This window comes from Indicator indicator, chromosome 3, assembly GCF_027791375.1.
Source record: "Indicator indicator isolate 239-I01 chromosome 3, UM_Iind_1.1, whole genome shotgun sequence".
NCBI classification, from domain to species: domain Eukaryota; kingdom Metazoa; phylum Chordata; class Aves; order Piciformes; family Indicatoridae; genus Indicator; species Indicator indicator.
The window spans coordinates 14,767,917-14,792,855 of NC_072012.1; the positions used below are offsets into that span (position 1 = coordinate 14,767,917).

Below are 24,939 nucleotides of genomic sequence, written 5' to 3' on the forward strand. Positions count from 1 at the left end.
GAGAAAGTTAAATTTATATTTCATTTTGTTGGTAATGAAGTTCTGGATATCTGCTAATTATCATATAGACATAATACATCTCAGTTACCATGTCTCTGGAGTTTATTTACATGGGATTGTTTGAGAATGCCATGCTTCACCAGTTGTGGTGGGTTGACCCTGGCTATATGCCAGGTGTCCACCAAAGCTGCTCTGTCGCTCTGCTTCTCACCTGGACCGGGGAGAGAAAATATAATGAAAGGCTTAGGAGTCAAGATAAGGACAGGGAGAGATCACTCATCAATTACTGTCATGGGTAAAACAGACTCATCTTGGAGAAATTAGTTTAATTTATTGCAAATCAAATCAGAGTAGCATAATGAGAAATAACATCAAATCTTAGAACACCTTCCCTTTGCTCTTCTCTTCTTCCCAGTCTGAACTTCACTCCCAAATTCTCTACCTCCTGCCCAATGAGTAGCACAAGGGGACAGAGAATGGGGGTTGTGGTCAGTTCATCACATGGTGTTTGTGCTGTGTCTTGTTCTTCACGGGGAGGACTCTTCACAGTGTTCCCCTGCTGAAGCATGGAGTCTCACAAGACACAGTTCTCCACAAACTTACCTAGCATAAGTCCTTTCCCACAGGCTGCCATTCTTCTTGAACTGCTCCAACATGGTTTCCCCCTGGGGTCACAAGTTCTGCCAGCACACCTGCTCCACTGTAGGCTCTTCTTTTCATGGGTCCACAGGTCTTGCCAGGAGCCTGATTCAGCACAGACTTCTCACAGGGTCGCAACCTCATTTGGGCATCCACCTGCTCCAGCATGGGGTTCTCTATGGCCTGTAGGTGGATATCTCCTTCACCACAAACCTCCACAGGCTACAGGCAAATCTGTGCTCCAGTGCCTGAAGCACCTTTTCCCTCTCCTCCTTCACTGACCTTTGATGCCTGCAGAGTTGTTTCTCTCATATATTCTCACTCTGCTCTCCAGCTGCAATTGTTGTTACACAGCAACTTTCCCCTTCTTAAATACATTATCTCAGAGGTGGTACCTCTGTCACTGATGGGCTCAGCCTTTGCCATTGGTGGGCCCATCTTGGAGCCATATGGGAGGTTTTTAGCAGCTTCTTACTGAAGCCAACCTTGTAACCCCTCCACTACCAAAACCTTGCCACACAAGCTAATACAGACATGGAAAGGTATGAGCAAAGTTTTTGGAGATACATAGAATTTGATGAGTCAAAATTAGATGGGGCAATGAGAACATGGAACATGAGTAAGCAGTATGCTCAAGTGGCTAAGAAGGTCAGCAGTGTCTTTGCTGTATCAGGAACAATGTTGCCAGCAAGAGTAGGGCAGTGATTGTGCCCCTGTACTCAGCACTGGTGAGGCTGCGCCTCGAATACTATGTTCAGTTTAGGGTCCCTCACTACAAGTAGGACATTGAATTGCTAGGGCATGTCCAGAGAAGGGCAATAAAGCTGTTCTAGAGAATCTAGAGGATCTAGAGAACAAGACCTGTGATGAGCATCTGAGGGAACTGGGATTGTTTAGCCTGAAGAAAAGGAGGCTGAGGGGAGACCTCATTGCTCTCTACAATTACCTGAAAGGAGATTGTAGTGAGGTGGGAGTCAGTCTCTTCTCCCTAGTTTCAAGTGATAGGATGAGTGGAAATGGCCTCACATTGCACCAGGTTTAGATTGGGTATTAGGAAAAAAAAAATTACTAAAAAAAGGTATTGGAATAGGTTGCCCAAGGAAGTGGTGGAGTCACTGTCCCTGGAGGTGTTCAAGAAATGTGTAGACATGATGCTTCAGAAAATGGTTTAGTGGCCATAATAGCATTAGGTCAATGGTTGGACTAGATGATCTTAGAAGTCTTTTCCAACCAAAATAATTCTATCATTCTGTGATTCTATGATTTCAGTGCCCTCCATTAGAGAGAAGAGCTTCTTGGAGGCTTTTGGAAGTACAGAAGTACCTATTCAGCTGGAGGGTGGTTTACTTGGGGAAAATTCGTATAAAACGTTGTCTTTAATGGAAGTACTTACAGATCTCAGTGGGAAGTCTTTCAGGTGTCTGAAGAAAAAGTGTCAGGCTGATGGTGCTTGAAGTAGAGATTCACATCCCATCATAAACACAGCACCGCAGCAATACAAGTTTAGTCTGGTAATGCGGCAGTGGTGAGGAAAATGCCTTTGCAGTGTAGCAAACAGTTTATTCTCTCATTTCACTTCTTGGCTCCTCCTGCTTGGACCAACATACAGAGCAGTGATGGTAGTGGCAGAGAAGTCTCCTTCTTTCTTGTTTCTGTGAACACAAGTATGTATTACTTTTAAATTCAAAGTGGTGATACCTGCATCTGAGCTTGTCTGGTGTGCAATATTCTTACAACGCACATCAGTTCAAAAGAGACAGCTATTAATAATGTTAGGTGAATGGACATGGAAATGTACTGTTGCTGAAGGATGGATAAACCCATATTGGCAAAACTGTTTTACTTCAGTTTTTTGGGTTTTTTGCAAGTGTTGTAACTGCACAGTAAAACAAGAAGAAAGTAGATTCTAATCAAAGCATTTCCATCTTAGTTGTAAACAATTACAGCAATACTTTCATGGATGCCACATTAGAAGAAATTTACTGGATTCCATTCTAATGCAATTAGAGCTAATTTTGTTCTTTAAATGAATAAAAGGTCAGCTAGTAAATCTAGTTTATCTCAAATCCAGGCTTCAATAAATTGTTTTATTTAATTTGTTGTAAAAGATCTTATCCTTAATGGACCTAGCTCTTATTGTTTTGCTTGGGTTCTAAAATATTTATGACCACCTTTTTAGATATGATTTGAATGATATGTTGGGAGGATTTTTCACTGAGTTCTTTTCCACTCCAGTGTTATCAAGGTAGATTGCTAACTAAGTTAGTATAGGAAGGAACTAGAGATGCTATCTTCTTGTAAAAAAATACAAACCAAAACAAAACTCGCAGTCAGTATACACTTCTAAATTTAAAGTCAACTGCAAATGATAAGTAGAATTTAATACTTCTTTTCATCATGGTTTCTTTTTGTCTAATTAATTTTCTTAAGCACAATTATTTTTCATACACATAAGTTTTTAAAAAGCAAATTTCTTGATGGGGTGTTGACATTACAGCTACTACCACAGTTGACATAAACTTCAGCAAAGGTATGTGCTGTAATTTTTGATATTTCAGAGAAATTTATTCCACATTTAAGCATAGTTTTTAGGAAAAGACACATGGCTTCTAACGCTAGTGCCAGACCACAAAGCAAAGAACCAGTTGCTGGTTGTTGTTTCAATGCTTCTGTGACTTAGAAGCGGGATATATAGTTTTTGTGAAATCAAGTCTCTAAATTTACCTTAACATTTCAGGCTTTTGCTCCAGACTCCTACTGCATCATATCATAGCTCTCCATCAACAGGGGTCCTGGAAAACCAAACATGAGAAAGGGAAAGAAAAGTATTTTAACAGTGTTTAACTTGTAGAGCTGCCACTCTAATGATGTTGCCGCTTCTCTTGCATATTTTTAAAGTGAGCAGATAGGTGACTTTATCCAAAAACAAATTGCATGCACGCTCAGACATGTATGTCTGTGTGTTTGTAATCAGTGTATATGAAAGGCCCTGTGAATTGTAAATTAAAATCCCAAAAGATTAGGGGATAGAAAAATGTGTGTTACCCAGACATTTGACTGAGCTTTCTGTCATTTGGTAGGTTGTTACTAGTCCAAGACCCAACTTATGTTCATTTGGAAGCTCACTGAATTGCATGTTATCCTCAGAGCCACAAAGATGATGAAGGGACTGGAACATCTCCCTTATGGGGAAAGGCTGAGGGAGCTGGGTCTCTTTAGCTTGGAAGAGCCTGAGGAGAATGAGGAGACCTCATTCACGTTTATAAATATGTGAAGAGCGAGGGAGATGGAGCCAGGCTCTTCTCCATGATGTCCAATGATAAGACAAGAGGCAATGGGGCAAGCTGGAGCAGGGGAGGTTTCATGTGAACATAAGGAAAGACTTTTCCACTGTGAGGGTGACAAAACACTGGAATGGGCTGCCCAGAGAGGGTGTGTAGTCTCCTTTGGAGACATTCAAAACCTGCATTGACATGTTCCTGTGTCACCTATGCTAGGTGATCCTGCTCTGGGAGGAGGGTTGGACTAGATGACCATTCAAGGTCCTTTCCAACCCCTAATGTTCTGTGACGACACAAGCCACCAGCATAGCAAACTGACATCCTTTGTAGGGTATCCAAAACCAAATGGTAATGTAGACCAAATTAATTTGTGACCAGAAGATGTGACCTCTCTGTGTAATATTTGTGACCCAGAAGCATACTTCTCAGACCAAAAGCACAGGGGAATCTGTCCTGTCACTTTCTGGTTTAATTATGAGGACTCTGTGACCTTAAAGGTCTTCTACAACCTAAACAATTCTATGATTCTATGATTACACTGACTGTCATCCTCCATCTAAGAACTTCTATCACAATAAAGTGTTCATAGCACATAAGAAATGCAGCTCCTTTTTGAAGCTATGATCCTACCACAGCTGGACTCTATGAGGACTTTATTTTCCATAAATTTACATGGTTTAGCTCATCACTGCTGCTTGCTCAAGAATTCATCATTTTCAGTGCAACCACAGTTGGGCAACAGAATTGCAGTAAAGCAGTTTGTTACTCATCTGGGAGGGGTGGCTGATACACCAGAAGGCTGTGTTGCCATCCAGTGAGATCTGGACAGGCTGGAGAGCTGGGCAAAGGCAAATCTCATGAAGGACAAGTGTAGAGTCCTGCATCTGGGGAGGAATAACACCAGGCATCTGTACAGACTGGGCTGTCCTGCTGGAAAGCAGCTGCATGGAAGTCCTGGTGGACAGTAGGTTATTCACTGGACAGCAATGTGCCCTTGTGGCAAGAGGGACAATGATATCCCAGGATGCATCAAGAAAAGTGTGTCTAGCAGGTCTAGGGAGGTTCCCCTCTCCCTCTGTTCTGCCCTTGTGAGACCACACCTGTAATACTGTGTCCAGTTTTGGGCTCCCCAATTCAAGAGTGACAGGGATCTACTGGAGAGAGTCCAACAGAGAGCTACAGGGATGATTAAGGGACTCAAATATCTGTCTTATGAATAGAAAGACTTGAGAGAACTGGGACTGTTCAGTCTTGAGAAGAGAAGGCTGAGAGGGAAACTTATCAATGTCTATAAATATCTGAGGTGTGGGTGTCAAGATGAAGGTGACAGTCTCTTTTTGGAGGTGCCCAGTAATAGGATAAGAAATAATAGGTGTAAGCTGGAACACAGGAAGTTCCACCTCAACATGAAAAGAAATTTCTTTACTATGAGGGTGATGGAGCACTGGAACAGGCTGCTCACAGAGGTTGTGGAGTCGTCTTCTCTGCAGACAGTCAAAACCCACCTGAATGCATTCCCATGTGGCTTGCCCTGTGTGATCCTTCTTTGGCAGGGGAATTGGACTAGATGATCTCTAGAGATCCCTTTCAACCCCTAATATTATGTGAATCTGTGATTCATATTCTTGAAATTCTGTACAACTATTATCTAACCTGCTGCATATAGAGTACTGATAAATTTATTATAGGGTAATGTTCTTCAAATCCAGATACCTAAATGGCATATTCTATCTGCAACAAGCTTAATTTACATAAGAGTTGAGGTGCACATTTTCCAAGGATGGATTTTCCTTGGGAAAACTGCACAAACACCTACCTGATCAGACTTTGAATAGGTAATGGCACCAAGGAAGGAGAAGAGAAGTTATCCAATCCATCAACAGCTTTTATTGACCTAACTGAAGATAAGAAATTAGGCAAGGACCTTCCCCTAAGACTGCTTTGTATCAAGGAGAGCTGAGAGGTGATGGGAGTGAAAGCATCACTTGAGGAGGACTTGAGGGTACTGCTGGATGAAAAGCTGGATGTGACCTGGCAATGTGTGCTCACAGCCTGGAAGACCAACCACATCCTGGCTGCATCCATAGCAGCATGGACAGCAGATGAAGGGAGAGGATTCTGCTGCTCTACTCTGCTCTAGTGAGACTTCACCTGGACTACTATGTCCGGCTCTGGAGTCCTCAGTACAGGAAAGACAGAGGCCTTTTGGAGCATGTCCAGTGAAGGCCACAAAACTGATGTGAGGGATGGAACACCACCCCTACAAAAAAAGGCTTATTCAGAGCTGTTCAGCCTGGAGGAGAGAAGGCTCCAGGGAGAGCGTATTGTAGCCTTTAGTCCTTTAAAGGGGCCTGTAAAAAAGATGAGGACAGACTTTCTAGCAGGGCCTGTTGTGACAAGACAAGGGGTGATGATTTTAAACTGAAGGAGAGAGATTGAGACTAGATCTATGGAAGAAATGTTTTATTATGAGGGTGGTGAAATGGTGGCACAAGTTTTCCAGAGAGGTGATAAATGCCTCATCCCTGATAGATGCTTCATCCCTGATAGATCACTCATCCCTGGAAGCATTCAAGGTCAGGTTGGACTGGACTCTGAGGAATCTGTTCTAATTGAAGATGTCCCTGCTAACTGCAGAAGAGTTGGACTAAATGACCTTTGAAGATCTCTTCCAAACCAAAACATTCTATGACTATAATAGCTTTAATATTTAATAGAATTGTTCTTGTGTGGGTAAATCAAGACAGTGTGATGAAGCTTTTGAACTTTGGGTGCTATTTAGTGGAGAGCTGCTCAGACTTTGATAATTTAGATTACGTAGTGTTTGCCCACAGTAGCTGAATAATAGGGTTCATTAACCTCCTGTGTAGGCATATCCAAATCACAGAATCACAGAATATAGTTGGTTGGAAAAGACCTCAAAGATCATCCAGCCCAACCCTCACTCCAGCACTGAGGGGTCAACACTAAACCATGTCCCTAAGCATCAGGTCCACATGCTGCTTAAACACCTCCAGGGACGGTGACTCCACCACTGACCCTGAACAGACCATTCCAATGTTTGATAACCCTTTCTGTGAAGAAATATTTCCTAAACGTTCCCTGTCATAGCTTGCAACAATATCCTCTAGTCCTGTTGCTTGTCATCAAGGAGAAGAGCCTGGCCCCCTCCTCGCTCCAACCTCCCTTCAGGTAGTTGTAGAGAGCAATGAGGTCTCCCCTCAGTCTTCTCTTCTCCAGACTGAACAACCTCAGCTCCCTCAGATGCTCCTTGGAGGTCATGTGCTCCAGGCCCTTCATGAGCCTCATTGCCCTTAATGGTTTGCCTCTAGCCTTGGCTCCCTCCGTGTGGCTGAGGAGGAAAGGATTGGCTTTTTATTGACTTGTCAAGCCGTAGGTTTGCATTACCAGCCAAGTAGCTCATGACCCATTCCATTTATTTCACTGTTTTGTGGTGGGGAAACAGGTAAAGGAATCCTTCTGGAAGCCCCTCCTTCTGTTTTTATGAATAAGAGCAGTGTTTGGAGCAGTTAAGGCAGCGTGACCAAATCCTCCAAAAGACGTAATGCAAGTAGCATGAGGCTATTGTGGGACACAGCTGTGGGCGGTGTTGGTTACCCTGCGAGACGTTGCTTATTCAACAGAAAGCTCTGGAGGAGAACTTCTGGTGGAATTGAAGAGGAGGGAAAAAGTGATACTTCAGGGAGAAAAATGTAGATGGGCAAACTGCTGTTCAGGAGCATTAAACAATAGAGTCCAGGCAGTGAAAGTCTGTGTTTATTGCAGGACTAATGTGTATCCCAATTATTTTCCAGTGTAGCACTTAGCAGAGCAATACAGTGTTAACTGTGCGTGAACAGAATGAATGCTCTAGGTGTCGATCCAGCTTTTGCTGTAAGGTGGAAAAGAGCATGTAATGGTGAAATCATTTTTGATATGATCAATAGGACCACCTAAGTGAGCAGGCAGAGTAATGAAAAATGATCTTATTCCTCTCCAAGGCTGTAGAGGTGTGCTGAAGAAATTCCAGTGATCTTTACAGCTTTCATAAATCTTTGTGTATGTGTGTGTGTGTGTACACATACCTGCATTTTTTTGTTCTGTAGGGCTTTTTTAATTATAAGAGCTGGAGGACTGATTTTCAATGTCTTTTTAAATGTTGAATGTATTTTAATGAAGATATTGTCTCAGGTATGATTCATATCCTTTTCCCGATTGTTCCTTTTTAATGGAACATATTGGCTGAGATCCTGCAGTAAAATCCCCATGTGTGGTCTTGCATCCATCCAAAAGTCTTGTTCACTTCAGTGGAGGTTCCCCAGCCTCTCCCTTGCTGCAGGATAGTGGGTTTTACATGAAAAAAAAAGGGAAAAAAGTGAATACCATATTCCTTTTACCAAAACAAATAAATCATCATTTTTGTTTATATTTCTAGAGGTAATTTAGAAGAGTTTTTAGTTCCTTGAGCATGAGTTGTATTTCCCACTTCAGATATAGTCCTTAGCTTTTTTTCTTCTTCTTTATTTTTTTTTTTTAATTACTGAAGCCACTCTGATTAATTATTCATCCTGTTTATGGTAGGTGGTAGGCTGTGGCAAACTATTTTCATTTTGCTGCTGGCCACATTGGGTGATGACTCCCAAAGTGAATCCATAAAAAGGCTTGAGTCATTAGAAAACAAAAACAGCTTACTGCAAGATTCTTTGATTTTGCTGCTTATTGCTCAAGAGTAAAAACCAAAAAAAAAAGTATACTGTATACCACAATTAAAAAAAAAAAGAATTAAAATACTTCAGACAGGTTTAGACACATAAGTGATTTGCTTGTGTAAATGAACATGAGCAGCTGCCCTTATGAAGCACAACAGAAACTGATCAAACGTGTGAAAGATTGGAACAGCAGATGGATATTTGTTTGAAAAATAGCCTTTGTCTCCACAGAAGATGACTTCAAGAGAAAGGTACTGATTTGTTCTGGTCTTTGACAGAGGTACTTCTTTTTTACTTGGTCTCTTATTGAAGGTTCTAAACAAAAGTGAGGAGACTATATAGAATCATAGAAGAGTTTGGGTTAGAAGGGACCTCCAAAAGTCATCTAGTCCAACCCCTCCTGCAGTCAGCAGGGACATCCCTCACTAGATCAAGTTATTCAGAGCCTTGCTGAGTCTGGCCTTAAATATCTCCAGGGATAGGGCCTCAACTACCTCTGTGGGCAACCTGTTCCAGTGTTCCACCACCCTCAGGGTAAAGAACTTTTTCCTAACATCCAATCTAAATCTATAGACCCAAGGAGCTGGATGTAGACAGGAGGGCTGTAGAGAAGTAGCTATCCATAGACACGGAAGAATAAGATGGTCCTAAAGCGAAGTTGTCCTGTGAGTAAGTGATCATTATCTATACAGAGCCTCCAAGTTCAGGACTGACAAGCTCACTTGGTTCTTTCAAAAACATGTCTCAATAACAAGCTGGAAAATACAGCTTTAGAGGTTTCCAAACCCATGCTGGCATAATTTTCTGGTAGTTAACAAAATTCATATTCTACACTAGTTCCCATAAAGGAGGATAGATGTAGGACTGGTTTACGGACAAGATTCTAGATCATGCATCCCATAACGTTTCCCAAAACAAGGAACACATAAGAGAAAGTTTGCAAAGAGTTTGTTGGCATAAACATGTTTTACCAGCTTCTGGGTTTGCTGTTTAGAGCTCAGCAGAAAGGGGATAATGCCAGGTGGTTTTTACATTGAACCTCTAAACAGCTTGTTATTGATGGTGAGAGAGAAAAGAAGATGAAAGATACCAAGACGCCACACTTCCAGCTCAGTTCTGTTTTGTCAGACTGGTGATGAACCGTGCAGAGATGTAAGTCTGAATAGTAAGAGGGAGATTCAGGAGTCGTCAACAGAAAGGTGTTTGTGGCTGTTGGGAGAAATCCCCAAGTGTAGCAGATAAAAAGGGAGAAGGCCAAGGACAGAACTGTTTCATTTCAAGTAATGAAGAAATAAACAGTAGAAAACCTCTAATTCAAATTCAAGAGTGCAAATGTCTAGAAAGGAGTTATCTAGAAATGTCAGCTGGACTGAAGACCAACAATGGTGGATTCAAAAATGATGACTTCTGCCTGTGGAAAAGGGGCATTGGTAGCAAAATGGCTACACAGTGCCTTGTATGAATAAGTTCTTCCAGAAGGACCTTGAGAATAAGCAGAAAAGAGCTGTTAGACAAGAAGTTATGTCTTCAAGGGAAGTCAGGCTCAGCAGAAGTTGAACTGAATTAAATGTTGTGAAGGATACTGAGCAAATAGAAAAAGGGAAGCAGACAAAGGTGAAGTTAGCAGAGGAGCTGCTCAGCATTAAGGATCTAGCTCAGAGAAAGATAGCAGCTGAGAGTTGTGTGATAGCTGATCTAACCAGCAAAGAGGTTACTAGTGAACATACTCAAGGATCTATTTCAGGACTGGTTTGATTGAATAATTTTATATAAAATTTTGTCACAGAAGTGGATAGAACATGGATGTCTTTTGTTGGTAGTAAAGTTGAAGGACCATGTCAGTACAAACGAGGATCTTATGATTGTCTGGAAAGAGCCGGATACCCTTGCATAGAAGGGGGAAACAATATTTAATGCAGTAAATGAAAAAACTGCAGTTAAAGCTTTGCGTTTGAAGTGTATCAGTAGAAACTTCAGCCAGAAGTATAGAGCTGATCTTAGGTGTTATCAATAGGGTAGGTATGGTAGGTTCATTGAGTGGATGAGGAATCAGTAGTTGATCACAGAATTACAGAGCTGCCAGCATGATACAAGTGTGACTGTAAGATGCATTACAAGAGGTAAAAGAGGTAATTTTAGGAAAGATAGTGGAAGTGTCCAGGTCATCACATGAGAATTTGTTGGTATTTCATCTGAAATGTTATATTAAATTCTTGAAGGCAGCTTATGTCCAAGAAGGATGAATTGTGAAAAGCAGGTGCTGAGTAGGGCTTGGAACTCTGTTAGGGGGAGCACAGGGAAGTCCCTGTTTTGAGAGGAGGGGAGAGCAACTTTGTGTGTTTAGTCTGGCATGTGAAGAGGGGATATGATTGCTGGCTACAAATACCTCGGCAAGTAAACATTTTGGAGGGAGAAAGCAATTTAAGCTAAAGAACAACGTTGGCACAAAACAAATGGGACTTAATTGCCTGTAAATGTAGGCTGGAAATTACGAGAGGTTGCTGTGCCACCAGAGCAGTGAGGTCCTGGAACAGGGTAATGGTGGGAATAAAAGGATTAATCATTTTTAAGATGAAGGTCAATAAACTTGTGAATGGGGTTAGGTGACACAATACTTGTGAAATCTCTAGACTCATTTGCCCAGAAAGGACTTTTCGTCACAGTAATGAAATGGAGAATGGACTTTTGAGCTCTCAGGTTATGTCATCTCTTCTCCCTAGGATCAGGTGATAGAACAGGAGGAAACAGCCTGAAGTTGTGCCAGGGGAGGTTCAGATTTGATACTAGGAAAATTTCTGTAAGATTGGTCAGGCATTGGAATAGACTGCACAGGGAAATGGTGGAGGCACCATCCCTGGAGGTGTTCAAGAAACATGTGGACATGGCAGTTCAGAACATGGTCTAATGGCCATGGTGGTCTTACACTGATGGTAGGACTCGATGATCTTGGAGGTCTTTTCCAACCAAAACAATTCTATGATTCTATGATTTTATGTGTCCCACTGAAAATCAACAGACTTCCATGGTAATTGTGCCATTTGTATGTCCACAAAAATGGATGATATCTCAGAATAGGTGTTCAAAGATAATTTCCTTTGATAGAGAAGACTTACTACATTGCAGACAATTTATCATATGAAAATATTTCTATATTTTAATTTCAAGTTTAAGTTCTGAAGTCTTGCAAAACTACTAGAATCCCCATTGGAGGTTTGATATATTTTGGCACTCTGCAAACACACAAATTGGTTGTAGCAGGTATTTGTGGAGCTTGTATTGCCAATGTGACTTGTTTGCACAGAATAAAATATTCATCAGGGCACAAAAGATAAAAACTGAATTTCCCTTTCTAAAAGCGGTATGGGAATTAACCTACATTATGGAGCTTAAACTTCACTGATTGTCCTCTAGGGATGGAATAAAATGTTCAGAACCACCTCTAATCTGTGAAGAATCTAAACCATGTGGAAATCTTCCTAATTCCCTTAGGTGTTTTTGATGTTCATACCCATAGATCTTAGACTATACTGGTTTGGTTGGGCTTTTTTTTTTTTTTTTTTTTTTTGATGCATGATTCTCAGTTCCAGGTGTGAGATTTTTCAGTAATAAAATGGTTACACCACTTAACTTTCTAGCATTGAGGAGCTTATATAAGTACAGAATATCAATACTAATAGATAAAAAATATCACTCTTAATAATCCAAGTGAGTTGCACTAGTTTTAATTTTGTCAGTGAAGCTGATGGTGTCATTTTCCTACCTACAAAGAGCCCTTTAGCTCCTGTTCCTTGCTTTAAAAAATGGGTCATGGGTTCAGAAAAGAAGTAGAACTTTACAAATGTTTTTCCTTTGGGCAGAGAAACGGCTTCATGGGAGCTCTGCCTCTGCGAAACAAAGATTGCTGTGATTTTTTATGAGACCTTTCAAAGTACCGATACAGCATTTTTTTGGATCTCATCAGCCGTAGCAATCATTCAGCCCTGTAGCTCATATCCTATTTTTGAAAAGCCATTTCCTATCGATGCACATGTCTTTTCCCTGTGTTTATATGAAGCAGTCAATGGGGCTTTCAGCCATGAGATTCAGAATGAAATCAAATGAATTAGTTCCAAAGATAGGAAGCCATTTCACACCTTGGAGCCTCATTTTGCTCCAGAGGTAGCATATAGCTCACACTGAGTAGAGACGATTATAAAGCAAGTGACCTGCCATGACACTTAAAATCTTGGTAGAATTTGCACTTTGCCTGCAAGATGGCACTTCATTTTCATCCTCTTTGGGTTTGGATCTGTAGCTGTGAACAAGGTGATTGCCCTGGTGTAATAATGAAAATGGGATTTCATTCATTCCACCTATGAAGTGTTGCATCAATACATGCATTCAATTATAAATGCACCAAGGTTCTGTGATAAATACAATTCCTGCTAGCATTTAAAAAGAAATCCAAAGTGAATTTAGGTTGGACACAATCACATCCAAAGTGTTTACATTAATTCTGTTTTGTTTTGTTTTAAAGGAAGTTGTAACCTTTACTTGTGATTTATGAAGGCTCTTAATACCACATCTATTCCTGGGGTTTTCTCACACCACTTCATTCTGGAGGAATGATTTTGATTCAAAACCAACTTTTAACTGACTTTTTTACCTTTTAGTGTAGAATGTGTTTTGTGATATGTTGCCAGGCAAGTAGCCTGCAGAAAAATGTCATTCTTGTCTCAGGACTCTGAGTCTATTCATCCTCAACTTTAGAGTTTTTGGATTGGGGTGGAGAAGGAAGTGACATTTCAAATATAGCGTTTACGTCCTAGCAGGGACCTAGGTACCAGGAGGGTGGAAGCTTTTCTGTGTTGAGTACAGCCTACTTGCAGTGTGCTCTGTGCTTCACTGTCTATAAAACAGAGCTCATAAATCTCGCCATCATTTACATAGTGTTTTGATATGAGGTTTCTCTCCAAGTCTGAAGTAACATTAATTATTAGTCATGGGACTGCTGGTTCTCTTTGATACCTCCCCACCTCCATATTGCCATGTATGCAGCCCCTTCTTCAGGACAGAGGACAGGCTAAACCACGTGCTGAGATTACACTCTTGCTGAGATTACTCCATCACCTCTGATGGTGTAGCACAAAACCATACGTTTCTCCACTCTGGAGTCTAAAGTCTCTGAACTTTATTAGCCCAAGGGAGTGGTAGGCCCAATCGTGCTCTGAAATGCCGATCTCCTGCTTTGATAACTCTAAAATCAAGATAAACAACCTGCCCTATATACTGAACATGTCCTAATTGCACACTTGGAGCAAACCAGACAATCAATGAGTGTGTGTCACCTGCTAATGAATATTTGTAGTTTTGGAAGATTTTGTATGTGTTGTTCCACATAGCTTCTACAGGTGTTAGCAAGAGTGGCTTTGAAGACCCTATTCAGGAGGAGAAGCTGACTTTATCTAGACCAAGAAACTGTGTTTTAATTTCATATGTTAGCTGAGCATGGTCACTCTTATTCGTATTGTACTAGCTAATACTTCTTCAAAACTGTTTATATGTTCTGCAAAGTTGTGTTTAAAATCCTATTTGCTGTTACATTTCCTAGTCTGCACTAGGGGAGGGCTGACTCACCAAAGAACTCATAGCAAGGCTTCGTTTACTTGCAAAGGGCAGGAGAGGGAGATGGGAAAGGAAGGGGTAATGATGTTTGAAACCATCCAAATCACTTTTGCTGTGTCAAATATTTTGCTGTTTGTTACTCTCCTCACATTTATTACAGCTAAAATTTTATTCTTGCAAAGGTTTTTTTTTGTTGAGAAATGGCTCTCAAGTCATGAGGGTGACTTTGCAAACCATGGAACTATTGCCATGAGCCAAGGTCTTAGGCACTGAGCATTGGGAGCCAGGGCTCTCTGTGGAAGAAGTGAAAGGAGGAATGCAGAAAAGAAGCACCTGAGTTGGGGTGGCCAGCCTGGGAAGAGCCCCAGGGAGCCACACGCTAAGACTTTTGTTGAACCAGAAACAACACATCATAGACATTCCAGACCCAAAGAGAAAACTTTCTTGGTGAGGTTTTTGGATGTAGCCCAGTAATAGGAGAAAGAAGGGGGATTTGATGATGTGCGTTTTGATGGCTTGATAACAGGACTTCCTTCCTTCAGCAAGTCACAGACAACACAAATTAGGAGTCCTGTACTTCGACTTGCAGTCTAGCACCTTACTGACACACATACAGAGCCCGAGCAATCACTAGGACATCAACTGATGTGAAATGTCTTGTGGAAAGTCATCTAGCACCTTTTAGATCCTGCTCCACTCTAAGTTTCTAAACTTCCCCTAGTCCCTCACAGTAGATCTCAGAAGGTCACTGTGGCACTGCAGTTGGCAGGTTAGGCAGGAATAGCAAAGCTATGGCTCCGTTGCCTTTTACTAATCCTGACTTTACTATAACCTGCCATGGTTCTAGTTTAGTAGTGCAAGTGGCACACCTTGTGGAGAAAAACATTGTTATCTCAGCCAAGCTTTAAATACTTCATAATTCCAAATCTTTCTCAAATAATGGCTTAGGTTGTTGACTTGAAATGCAGACAGTGTCTTCCATCATAGTGATGCTGCCTTTTGAATACCATAGCAGAATTACTGTAAACTCTAAAGTTGAGTGTAAAATTCCCATTGGTGGTAGAGCTGGACTTACCTGGTTCTCAGGAATTGTTGGAATTTGGTTTTCTTCCTGGTTTTCCTACTTACGTCTCCATTTTTCACTTTTCTTAATATATCCTTCTCTCTGGAATGTCTAACCTTTCTTTAAATCGCTTTCTTCCTACAGCCCCATCACAAACCAGTTGCACTCCCACAGTTGCCATTCAAGTATAAAAAAGTTAGTTAAATGATTTACCAAAATGTGGTAAAACAAATAGACCTAGCCTGTGTTTTGTTTGAGGGGTTTTCATTTTGTTTTCTAAAACATCCTTTTCCTTCTCTTTGTGTTTCTAATCCAGAGCCTTACAGTAAGGGCTTTTTCTGCCTTGTCTGTTAAATTGCATGCACTTCAATAACACTGTGTATCAACGTTCCTTAGTAAATGTTGGTTCCTCTATGTATCCCCCTTCCTGGGCAAGATTATTCTATACTGTGTATTTACTAGAGCTACATCCTGTCTACTTCAGCTACTCGAGTAAGTAGCAATGTTTTAACTGCTGAGTATATAGTCTGAGTCATTTATTTGTCCTGACTAGATCCACTGCTGATTTCATAAACATTTGGGGAAAGAAATACCAAACTAGCAAATATTTGGAGAACCCCCTAATGCAAGATCTTAAGAGGATGATATCGTCTCTCAGTTTGAAGATTAAAATCAGTGCTGTTCACAGCTGATTAACTTTCCTTTCTAATATTTCCCACAAATTGAGTTAATGTAATAAAACTTAATGAAACAAGGTTTAGTAAAGCCACAGAGAATATTTACATGACAGCAAGCTATAGAGCAGTTCAGGCTGTCCCAATGTTCTCTTTGTAACGGCTCTCTGCTTTATTCTGCCCAGTGGATATGGCTGTAGCAATGACAACAGTCCTTGTGTGGGGTTGAAACAGCCCCTTTTCTGACTCAAAGGTGAGGTGAATTACCTGCACTGTGTTTTCTTTGTGTCTAGTCAATGACTGATTGTTGCTTACTTTCCCATCAGCTCTGATGATTCTCATTTTTGGTCCTACAGAGTCATCAGCAAAGTGGTGCCAGCTCCAGAGGCCAAACCTGCTACTCCTGTGAGCCGGCCCAAAACACCTCCACCAGTACCATCACCAGTACCAGCTCCTGTTCATGTCACCCCTCCTCCAGCTCCAGCTCCTCCTCCTCCACAGGCTACCGTCTCACCAGTCCTAATCCCACCACTCTCTCCAGCTGTCTCTGCGGCAGGAGGCTCCAAAGCTCCGGTTAGGAGCGTGGTGACTGAGACCGTCAGTACTTACGTGGTAAGTCACACACTGCTGTTTTGTCCCAGTGCCAGTGACATTCATCTGTTAGATCATCAAGCCCCTGGGTGGCTCATCATCTCAAACTGATGGTACCTGCTCTTGTGATGTTGCTCTCTATTGACTTTAACCAGCCCTTGCTTCCATGCACATGTTTTGAGGGGGTTAATAACTTAATCAAATCATTACTACTTTGAATATTTTCTTTGATCCCAGTTCAGTGTTTAAGTTTCTTCTAACAAGTCCAGTTATATCCCAGTTGGTGTTTTCTGCTAACTGAACATGAGCATTTATTTTTGGAGGTAGAAATGCTTTTATAGATGCTTTCTTAAGCACCTGAATTGAAACCTCAAATGTCAAACTCACCATAGATTTTGCTGTCAGTCAGGTAAAGTACAAAACCCTCATACAACATCAAGAATTTGACTTAGCCCTCATTTGAAATGTGTAGAGGCCACTAATCTCTTTTCTGAGTTCCTCAGCATACAGAAATGGCAAATGTTTGTGCATCTCAGAAAGTGCATAAATAGTTCACTAAGTCTTCAGTTCGTCTGTTTGACACGTACCCTGAACTTGGCCTCTGTCTGGTAACATTAACAATAAGTTGGGTTGGAAGGGATCTTAAAGATCCTCTAGTTGTGGCACCTTCCACCAGACCAGGTTGCTCAAAGACCCGTCCAGACTGGCCCAGAACACTTCAGGGATGGGGCATCCACAACATCTCTGGGTAACCTGTTCCAGTGTCTCACCACCCTCACAGCAAAGAACTTCTTCCCTCTATGTAATCTAAACCTACCCCTTTTGAGTTTAAATCCATTACCTCTTGTCCTATCTTCCTTCTCTTAGAAAAGTCTCCCATCTGGAAAACTGTGACATACCTGAGGGTAGGATTGCTGTGCTACTGAAAATTTCTGCTTTAGATGCAATGTAAAATAGAAGTCCTGACCATTTCTGGTCAATTTCAGTTTCTCATTGAAGAGCAGCAGATACCATTAACAATGGCAGCAATGTTGTTTCCCTCCCTGTCCTGGCTAAATTCCAGCTTGGTTGGTGACACCTTGCTTATCTGTAGTGGATAGCAGTTTAAAAATCCATTTAAAACACCTAAAGCTTGCTTTTATTACAGAGTTTCCTCCTTTAATTGCAACATTTCCATGATTTTTGTCTTTTTTTTTTTAATTCCTGTTTTTATCATGATTCCTCATGTAAATCTACCCTGCTGTTTCTAATGGAAAAGATGCTCTTCCCTGCTGGACCTACACTATTGGATCATGTTACTGGTCTCTCTTTAAACAGCTGCTACATTTCACTCCTGAGTTAGTTACAGCACCAGACAACCTCATAGAGCTGTGCATATCTTTGGGGTGCAGGATGCACTTCCTCACCTTCTGTATTGCAGGTGTAAATGCAGGGTCACTCCTGCATATAAAAGTAGTATCCAGAAGCCTGGAAATTCAGTCTAAGAGAGAAACATTTCCAAAATACTGTACTGCATCCCATTTTCTTCAGTAAGCATTAAAAGCAAATAATTTAGAGATTCTGTTAGTTTAAAGATGGAAAACCTAGAACTTTGCCCAGATACTTCTAGTGGTAAGACTCTTAGCACCTAATTCAGAGGACCTGTAGGCTTCAGGTTATTTCTTTCTTTACAGCATTGTGGTTGAAACCAGAACTTTACTGCATTAGGATCCAACAGGGAGAGAGACTCCTGATGACATTTATAAATCAAAAAATCTGAGAGAAAGGTTAGGGAGGGAGGGAATAATTAATAACTATTATCCTCTTGCATGAAGGGAATGCAGGACACAGAATGTTGAAATGGCTTTCCCCGAGTTGCACGGGAAAGCTCTTCTGGAGATAAGATTGGAGCCAGTGTGACAGAGGTGGTCAACTCCCATCTGCAGGGGAGGACAGAAGGACATTCTAGTTTAAGAATAAAAGATGGTGTGGGCTCTCCCTGTAGGATAGCATCTCAGACCACTGTGTGTGCTCTGATCATTAACTCCCAGAGGTCTGTACAAAAATAGCATCCAGCAATCACATGCTGTCCCTCCTTCCACGACCCTTGGCTCATTAAGGAATGAGAAGTTATGCAATATTTTTAACATTCTCATTCAGCAGCCCAAGCTCTTGTTTAACAAGCAGGCAGAGGTTTTACCTCATACAGACCACCCTCTCCAAAGCCCCTGAAAGCCTAAGACAGGTATTCTGTGGATAGACATCCCCCTGAAAACTTAGGGTTTGGAAAAGTTAGGGTCTTCATCTTCTAATGGGACAACATGAGGCAGTGCCACCTACACCTGGCACTGCCTAAAGCAGGCAGCACCTGGTTAGGGTGCCTGATGTGCCTGCCAAGTGCCAGGGCTGTGCTGGAGGATGGTCTGAGTGCAGCCAGGTTGCTCCAACAAGTTGCAAAGGGCTGTAGCTGTCAGCAAGATAGCCTGCAGCATTGGTTCTCTGCAGCACCATGGCACAGCACCTCCATTACCCCACAGAAATGACAGCAGCCTTTTTCCCATCAGGCACACACAGTTTACCTGTGGACCAGATGCTTCTCTAGCAACTTAAAATGACTCTGCAGATGCAAGAATAGATGCATAGATAGGAATTATTACTGCAATCAATCAGCTTTAAAATCAAGTTGCTTCTATGATGCTGACTACTCCATATTGCTGTTGGGAGGGGGATTGTTCCCAGTTTAATATTCCTGGTCTTTCCATTTTCTAGATTTAAGCCACCAAAAAAAAAAAAAATCAGGGCTTTAAGAGGAGTCAGTCAAGAGTGATGTGTTGGTTGCAGCTCTGGTACATTCTTATTGATTTTTCAGAAAGTGGTGAGAGATGTACAGACCACCATGTAGTGGTTTTTTTGTTTGTTGGGGTTTTTTTTCACCTAAGAGCATCTGGGGCTTTTCCATCTACTACTTTTTTAATATAATTTTTGAAAGCCGTACAGATAGCAAAAAGTTATTGCCTTAGATATGTGGAAATGCACAAAAGCTGAGAACAAACCAGTTGATGTTTTTGAGATTCTGTGATAATGTGCAAATTTTCATGAAGGGATGATGAAACCAGGTTAATGCCCTGGACAATTTGTACTCTCTATTGTTAACTGCACTTCTTCGGGCGGATTTGGTGACATTTTGCATGTATGTTTTTACCACAGAACTGCTAAAGAAACCACTTGAAATTTTAAAATATAAATAATGGGTCCAGCATGATATAAACAGAAAAAAAAAATCATAAAGCTCTGAATATGATAAATCCAGTAAGCAGCTGCCTAACACGCTAAATGAACTGCCTTTCTTGTTTTCCTTTACCCTTTAGTAAATGGTGCTGTGACAGAAATGTCATAAGGGGAATGGAAAGTTACTGAGTAACAACTTTTTTTATATCCTGATCTTATCAGCTTGTTGAAGTTGAAGACTTTGGCTAATAAGTAATACAGCAACGTATACACACACTGCCCTGTATGTTTTACATACATATAAGACTGTTATCATACACAGGAGCCTGCTGCTGCTCCTTCTTGCCATTAACAGGGTAGGATTTAAAAAGCTGTGATAGTGCAGACAGAGAAGGAATTGTGTCCTTAAGCCCTGGCTCCTATATGTGAATGCCTGCACTTGGGTCGGGTGGTGTAACTGGCTGTACTGGTTTACAGGACAATACAGAAAAATGCATGCTTTTGCCATCGTGTACAGTATAGGGCAGTCAATGAAGACATAACACTGAGGTCTTCTCATCAGAGACTCCCTAAATAACCACCATGACCACTGAATAGCTTTGTTGGATAAGGAAGAAACTTTTTAACTGTCAGTTTTGCTGCCTGCTCAGCACTGACAACCAGCTGACTTCCCTCTTTTCTTTGCACCAGATCCGAGACGAGTGGGGTAACAAGATCTGGATCTGTCCTGGCTGTAACAAGCCAGATGATGGCAGTCCAATGATAGGTTGTGATGACTGCGATGATTGGTATCACTGGTAAGTTGCTCTCATCCATCCCATTCTGTCCTTCCCTGGATGACTTGGGCTCTATACTTAAAACCTTTCTTATTTGTTTATGGTTCACGATGCTGGGAATATTGGAATAGCTTTCTATGCCAAATTTAATAATCTGGAAGATATTTTTATCTGTTTCTCTGGAATTTGAAAAAGCAGATTTTAAGCTGTGAGGGAGAGTTACTTTTTAATTAATGGGCACTGGTGATAAGAGTTTGTTTTTGAAACTGCTGGGAAATATTGCTGACGCCGGTAACTTTGTGAGAACTACAGGATTATGAGCATAGTGTACACAGACAGACAGTTCAAATTATGAAGCATTGTGTGAACTGTAATATAAATGTCAGCTCTTATAAAAGGGCTGGAGGGAATTAATCACTTTTTAGTTGTTTTCTTAAACAGCTACATAAAATCAGAAGGTCTTTTTTTTTTTTTTTTAGATGTGTTGAAGAAGCATTTGAAACCATTTTAAATCTAGCTCTTTATACCTGAAAATGCACTGATATTTTCTATTCAAATTACAGTTCTTATCCGAGTGTCTGATATGGGGGTTTTTTGTCTTGAAATTGTTTATAGATTTCTATTTGATTACCATATTCATTAAGATAATTGCTGTATTAATACGAAGGCCAGATCCTTTCTCCCACTGAGAAGTTTCATTTCTTTCGGTAAGAAACAAAAGTGACTCCACTGAGATGACGATGATATTTTCCTGTCCTTCACAGGCCTTGTGTTGGGATTACGACTGCACCCCCTGAAGAAATGCAGTGGTTCTGCTCCAAGTGTGCCAACAAAAAGAAAGATAAAAAACACAAGAAGAGGAAGCACAGGGCACACTGAGGGCTTTGCAGCAGACTGAAGTCGTGCAGTTGCCGTGGCACTTTCTGCCCTGATTCTGTTGCAGGGGAGATCCAGCCTGCTCGCATCTCACCCTCTGTCACCGGCTGTTGGGGTTTCGGCTCTGGAGTGAAACAGGGGCAAGGAGATGCTCTCTGTCAGGGGCTGTTGCGTTTTACAGACCATCTGAGCACAGGGGGTGCATTTTGGTACATGCTGAATGCTGTCTTTTACCTACTGAGGAGAATTTGCACAGAGCGGTATGAAGACTTCAGTAGTTTGTGGTACCGCTCCCGCTCCTCTGGCTTGGCAGCAGCAAAGATGAATGTTGTAAATACAGATATCTGTCCTATTCCTTCTCAATTTATTATTAATCCCTCTTGAACCTTTGCAGTAAGGTGCAGAGAGGAGGAGAAAATGTAAATTGCAGTAAGTTGTAAACTGAGGAGACCTTCTGGAACGATTTCTCTAGTCTGGATGCAGTTCAGCCTCTACTCCTGCTGAGCCAGATAATCATAACGTGGAAATAAAAAGTGGCTGGTAAATATTTTTGTGACGAGAATATATGAAGCTTTTTTCCTTGATTTTTAGTACTAACATAAAATAAACACATTCAAGCTTTTGTGATATATCTTCTATTTTTAAACAAAACAAAACAAAACAAAAAAGTTTCTAATGTGTCGATTTTTTTCTTCCATGTGAATTTATTTGGGTGGACCTGTAATATATTTTATACTTTGTTTTTTTTGGGTTTTTTGGTTTTTTAGTCTTTGTCAGTGTACCTTTTCATTGCTTGTACATTTCATTAGTGTGTAAAAACACTTCCCATTAAACAAATTTCACACATGTAAATACCTGATATTTATAAAGTACCTTTTTTTTATTATTATTATTTTTAGGGCTTTTTAGGATTTCTATTTCTGTTATCCTGACAATATAAACCTAGCAGCTACTAAAAAGCCCACACACAACATACGCCTGTCCCCTATGGCATTAAGGGATTGGTGAGATCTGCCCCACTGGTGCATGCACGAGAAGTTGGCCAGCACCATAATTAGGCCTCGATTCAGATACTTGAACATGTGGTAACTTCTTAAGAAGTGAGTAATCCTATTGCCTTCAAGGAGCCTGTTCCCACACTTCGTTATACATGTGCTTAAATGCCTTATGAATTGAGAGCTTAGGCCAGGGGGGCTCTGCACTTTTAATGGCAGCTACAGCGTGTTCATCTGTAGCTGGAAATGAGCCTTTTTTTTTTCTTTTCTCTTTTCTCCTCCTCTTTTTTTTTTTTTTTTTTAAACGAAGTGGGGGTGAGTTTGCCGAATCCATAGGGCTCACATTTAGATGGAGGAGATGCAGAATGCCATCGAGGCCAGGAGATGCATTACTCAGCTTTGTGTATCCCTCTTGGAAAGACCAATAAAGTGCATGCAAGTTGTGTTCCCTGTTGAAAATGAGGAGGGAAATTGTAGAATAAATAAACCCAAGCAAGTCAGTGTTAGGTATTGTAGTGCAATGGGTCTCAGAACTAAAGAAAATATAAGGATAAATCTGGAAAATAATTGACACCTTTTGTTTCCAAAACAAATTTAGACCTTGATGGTTAATTTGGGGATATTTCTGTTTTAAACCATATAGTAGGAAACATCTGGTGTTGGAGAATATGGTCCTTTCACCTGTTGCACAGATATTAAGAGTTATTTTTCAGATGCATCCAAACTGATATTAATGAGAATGAATTAGTCATGTTTTTAAAAGCACCAGTCTTGTTAGGGAAGTGAAGCTTTGCTGACAGAACTGTTAAATTGCAAATCAGTGGAGATATGGATGAAATTGGTTTATTAAAACTGCACTGTTACCTTCTTTGTTCAATGCCACCTCATTTATATTCCGTCCCTGTTAATTGCCAGTTGGGAAAGTTCTTGGGTCTGGTCTTTTTTTTCTTTTGTTTTATTTGAAATTGTTGGATGTTGCAAATCTGATTCTTGTGTTTTCCTCCACATGTAATGTGCAGACATGCAAAATACAGAGTCTTTGGTCATTTCTGGTTGCAATAATAAAGAACTAGCTTTTGGTAAGTTGTTTATCCATTTCCTCCTCCCCTCCCTTAATCAGAACTTCTCACATTTAATCAACTAAATTATTCAAGATGCCATGGGGAGGGCTGAACTTTGCCATTTCGATGGCTGCTCAGCTATTTCTATGCATGCTTGTGCCTGGCTGCTGCCGGGTTGGTTTCCTAGCCTGGGTTTTATGATTTTATAAATGACCCCTGTGGCAGTAAAACCAAAGCATCATTTTCAGCAGGCTTGTGTGGCTGACGGGATTAGTAACAGGAGAAGGGGCCCTTCACCTCCGGGTCATTGGTTTGAAACCAGCCTTGGTCTGTAGCCATGCAGAGCCTGCCTCCCCTTTCACTTACACTGCTGTGTATCAGGAATCGGTGGTATGAAAGAATAATTGGCTTCCAAAAATAGTTACCCTGCCAACAGCCATGTAGCATGGACCTTCCTTGTACCACCCAATGCTGAGCAAACCCAGCTGCTTCCCCAGATGGTTTGTTTTTGCAACCCAACTTCATGGGTTGTGTTTCTTCTCCATAAACTCTGACAGAGTTAGGGCTGTTCCCTTGATTCACTGCTCAATTTTATGGTTGGGCATTTGTGCTCCTCGGGATCCATTTATGATTTGGGTTTTGGACACCGCTGTCCAGAGGAAGAGGGCATGGAGGGTGGGTTGTGGGTTGTGGGTTGGTTGGAGTGTTGGACATCGATGTCTCTGAACGGTTTTCCTACCTCAGAGTACTACCTCTGGAAAACATCTATTTCCATGGGCTGTTGGAGTAGAACTGGTTAAAAGTTTAGAAAGTAAAGAATCAAAGAGTTTTTGCTGAGGAGAAGTCAACTTGCCATCTGCCCATGGTATAAAAGAGAAGACAGATACAATTTCCCCCCCTTCACTGATGCACCGCATGCAGTGGATCTAAGCAGTACAGCCAGTGTTGGTAGCAAATATTCAAGAAAAGAGCTTAAGAGCTATTCCGTGAGAAAAGCTTGTTGAATCCTGACTTTACTCTGAGACCAGATGATTATCTGGAGTCAGTTGGGAGTCAGTTGGAGCTGTGTCAGTTTACATCAGCCCAGGAGCTGCCCGCTTGCATGGCCAACATCAGGGCTGGGGAGCAGCTCGTTTATTGTGAAACAGGAGGGTTTTTTTATCCATTTCATCCTGCAAATCCTCCTCCAGGGCAGCCTGTGCCTGCAGGTTGCTGGAGAAAATGACAGTGCTGGGTGCTCACTGCACTCATGCTAGTTATTAGGCAAAATTACAACTTGTTAATGAGTTTTGCACCCAGAAAAATCTATAATGTTAATAGTGAGGTGGTAAGCAGAAAGCTCAGAACTAGAAAAAATATCTTGACTACTGGTTTTTATTGGAGGGCAGAGATATAAATGCAGAGCATCCATCCCTGGAGTAATGAGGATGCACTTTTCCTGAGATAATCTTCCTTCAGGGCTG

General features: G+C 41.2%; 1 protein-coding gene across 1 annotated transcript in view; it reads left to right on the top strand.

The window, feature by feature from the left end:
• The window catches only part of TAF3 (TATA-box binding protein associated factor 3), a 124,468-nt gene extending 103,045 nt beyond the window's left edge, over window positions 1-21,423 (top strand). The window contains exons 5-7 of the mRNA XM_054399669.1: window positions 16,327-16,582; window positions 20,459-20,565; window positions 21,309-21,423. Of these exons, the coding sequence (XP_054255644.1) occupies window positions 16,327-16,582; window positions 20,459-20,565; window positions 21,309-21,423 (478 nt within the window). The remainder of the gene's footprint in view (window positions 1-16,326; window positions 16,583-20,458; window positions 20,566-21,308) is intronic.
• The last annotated feature ends 3,516 nt before the right edge of the window (window positions 21,424-24,939 follow it).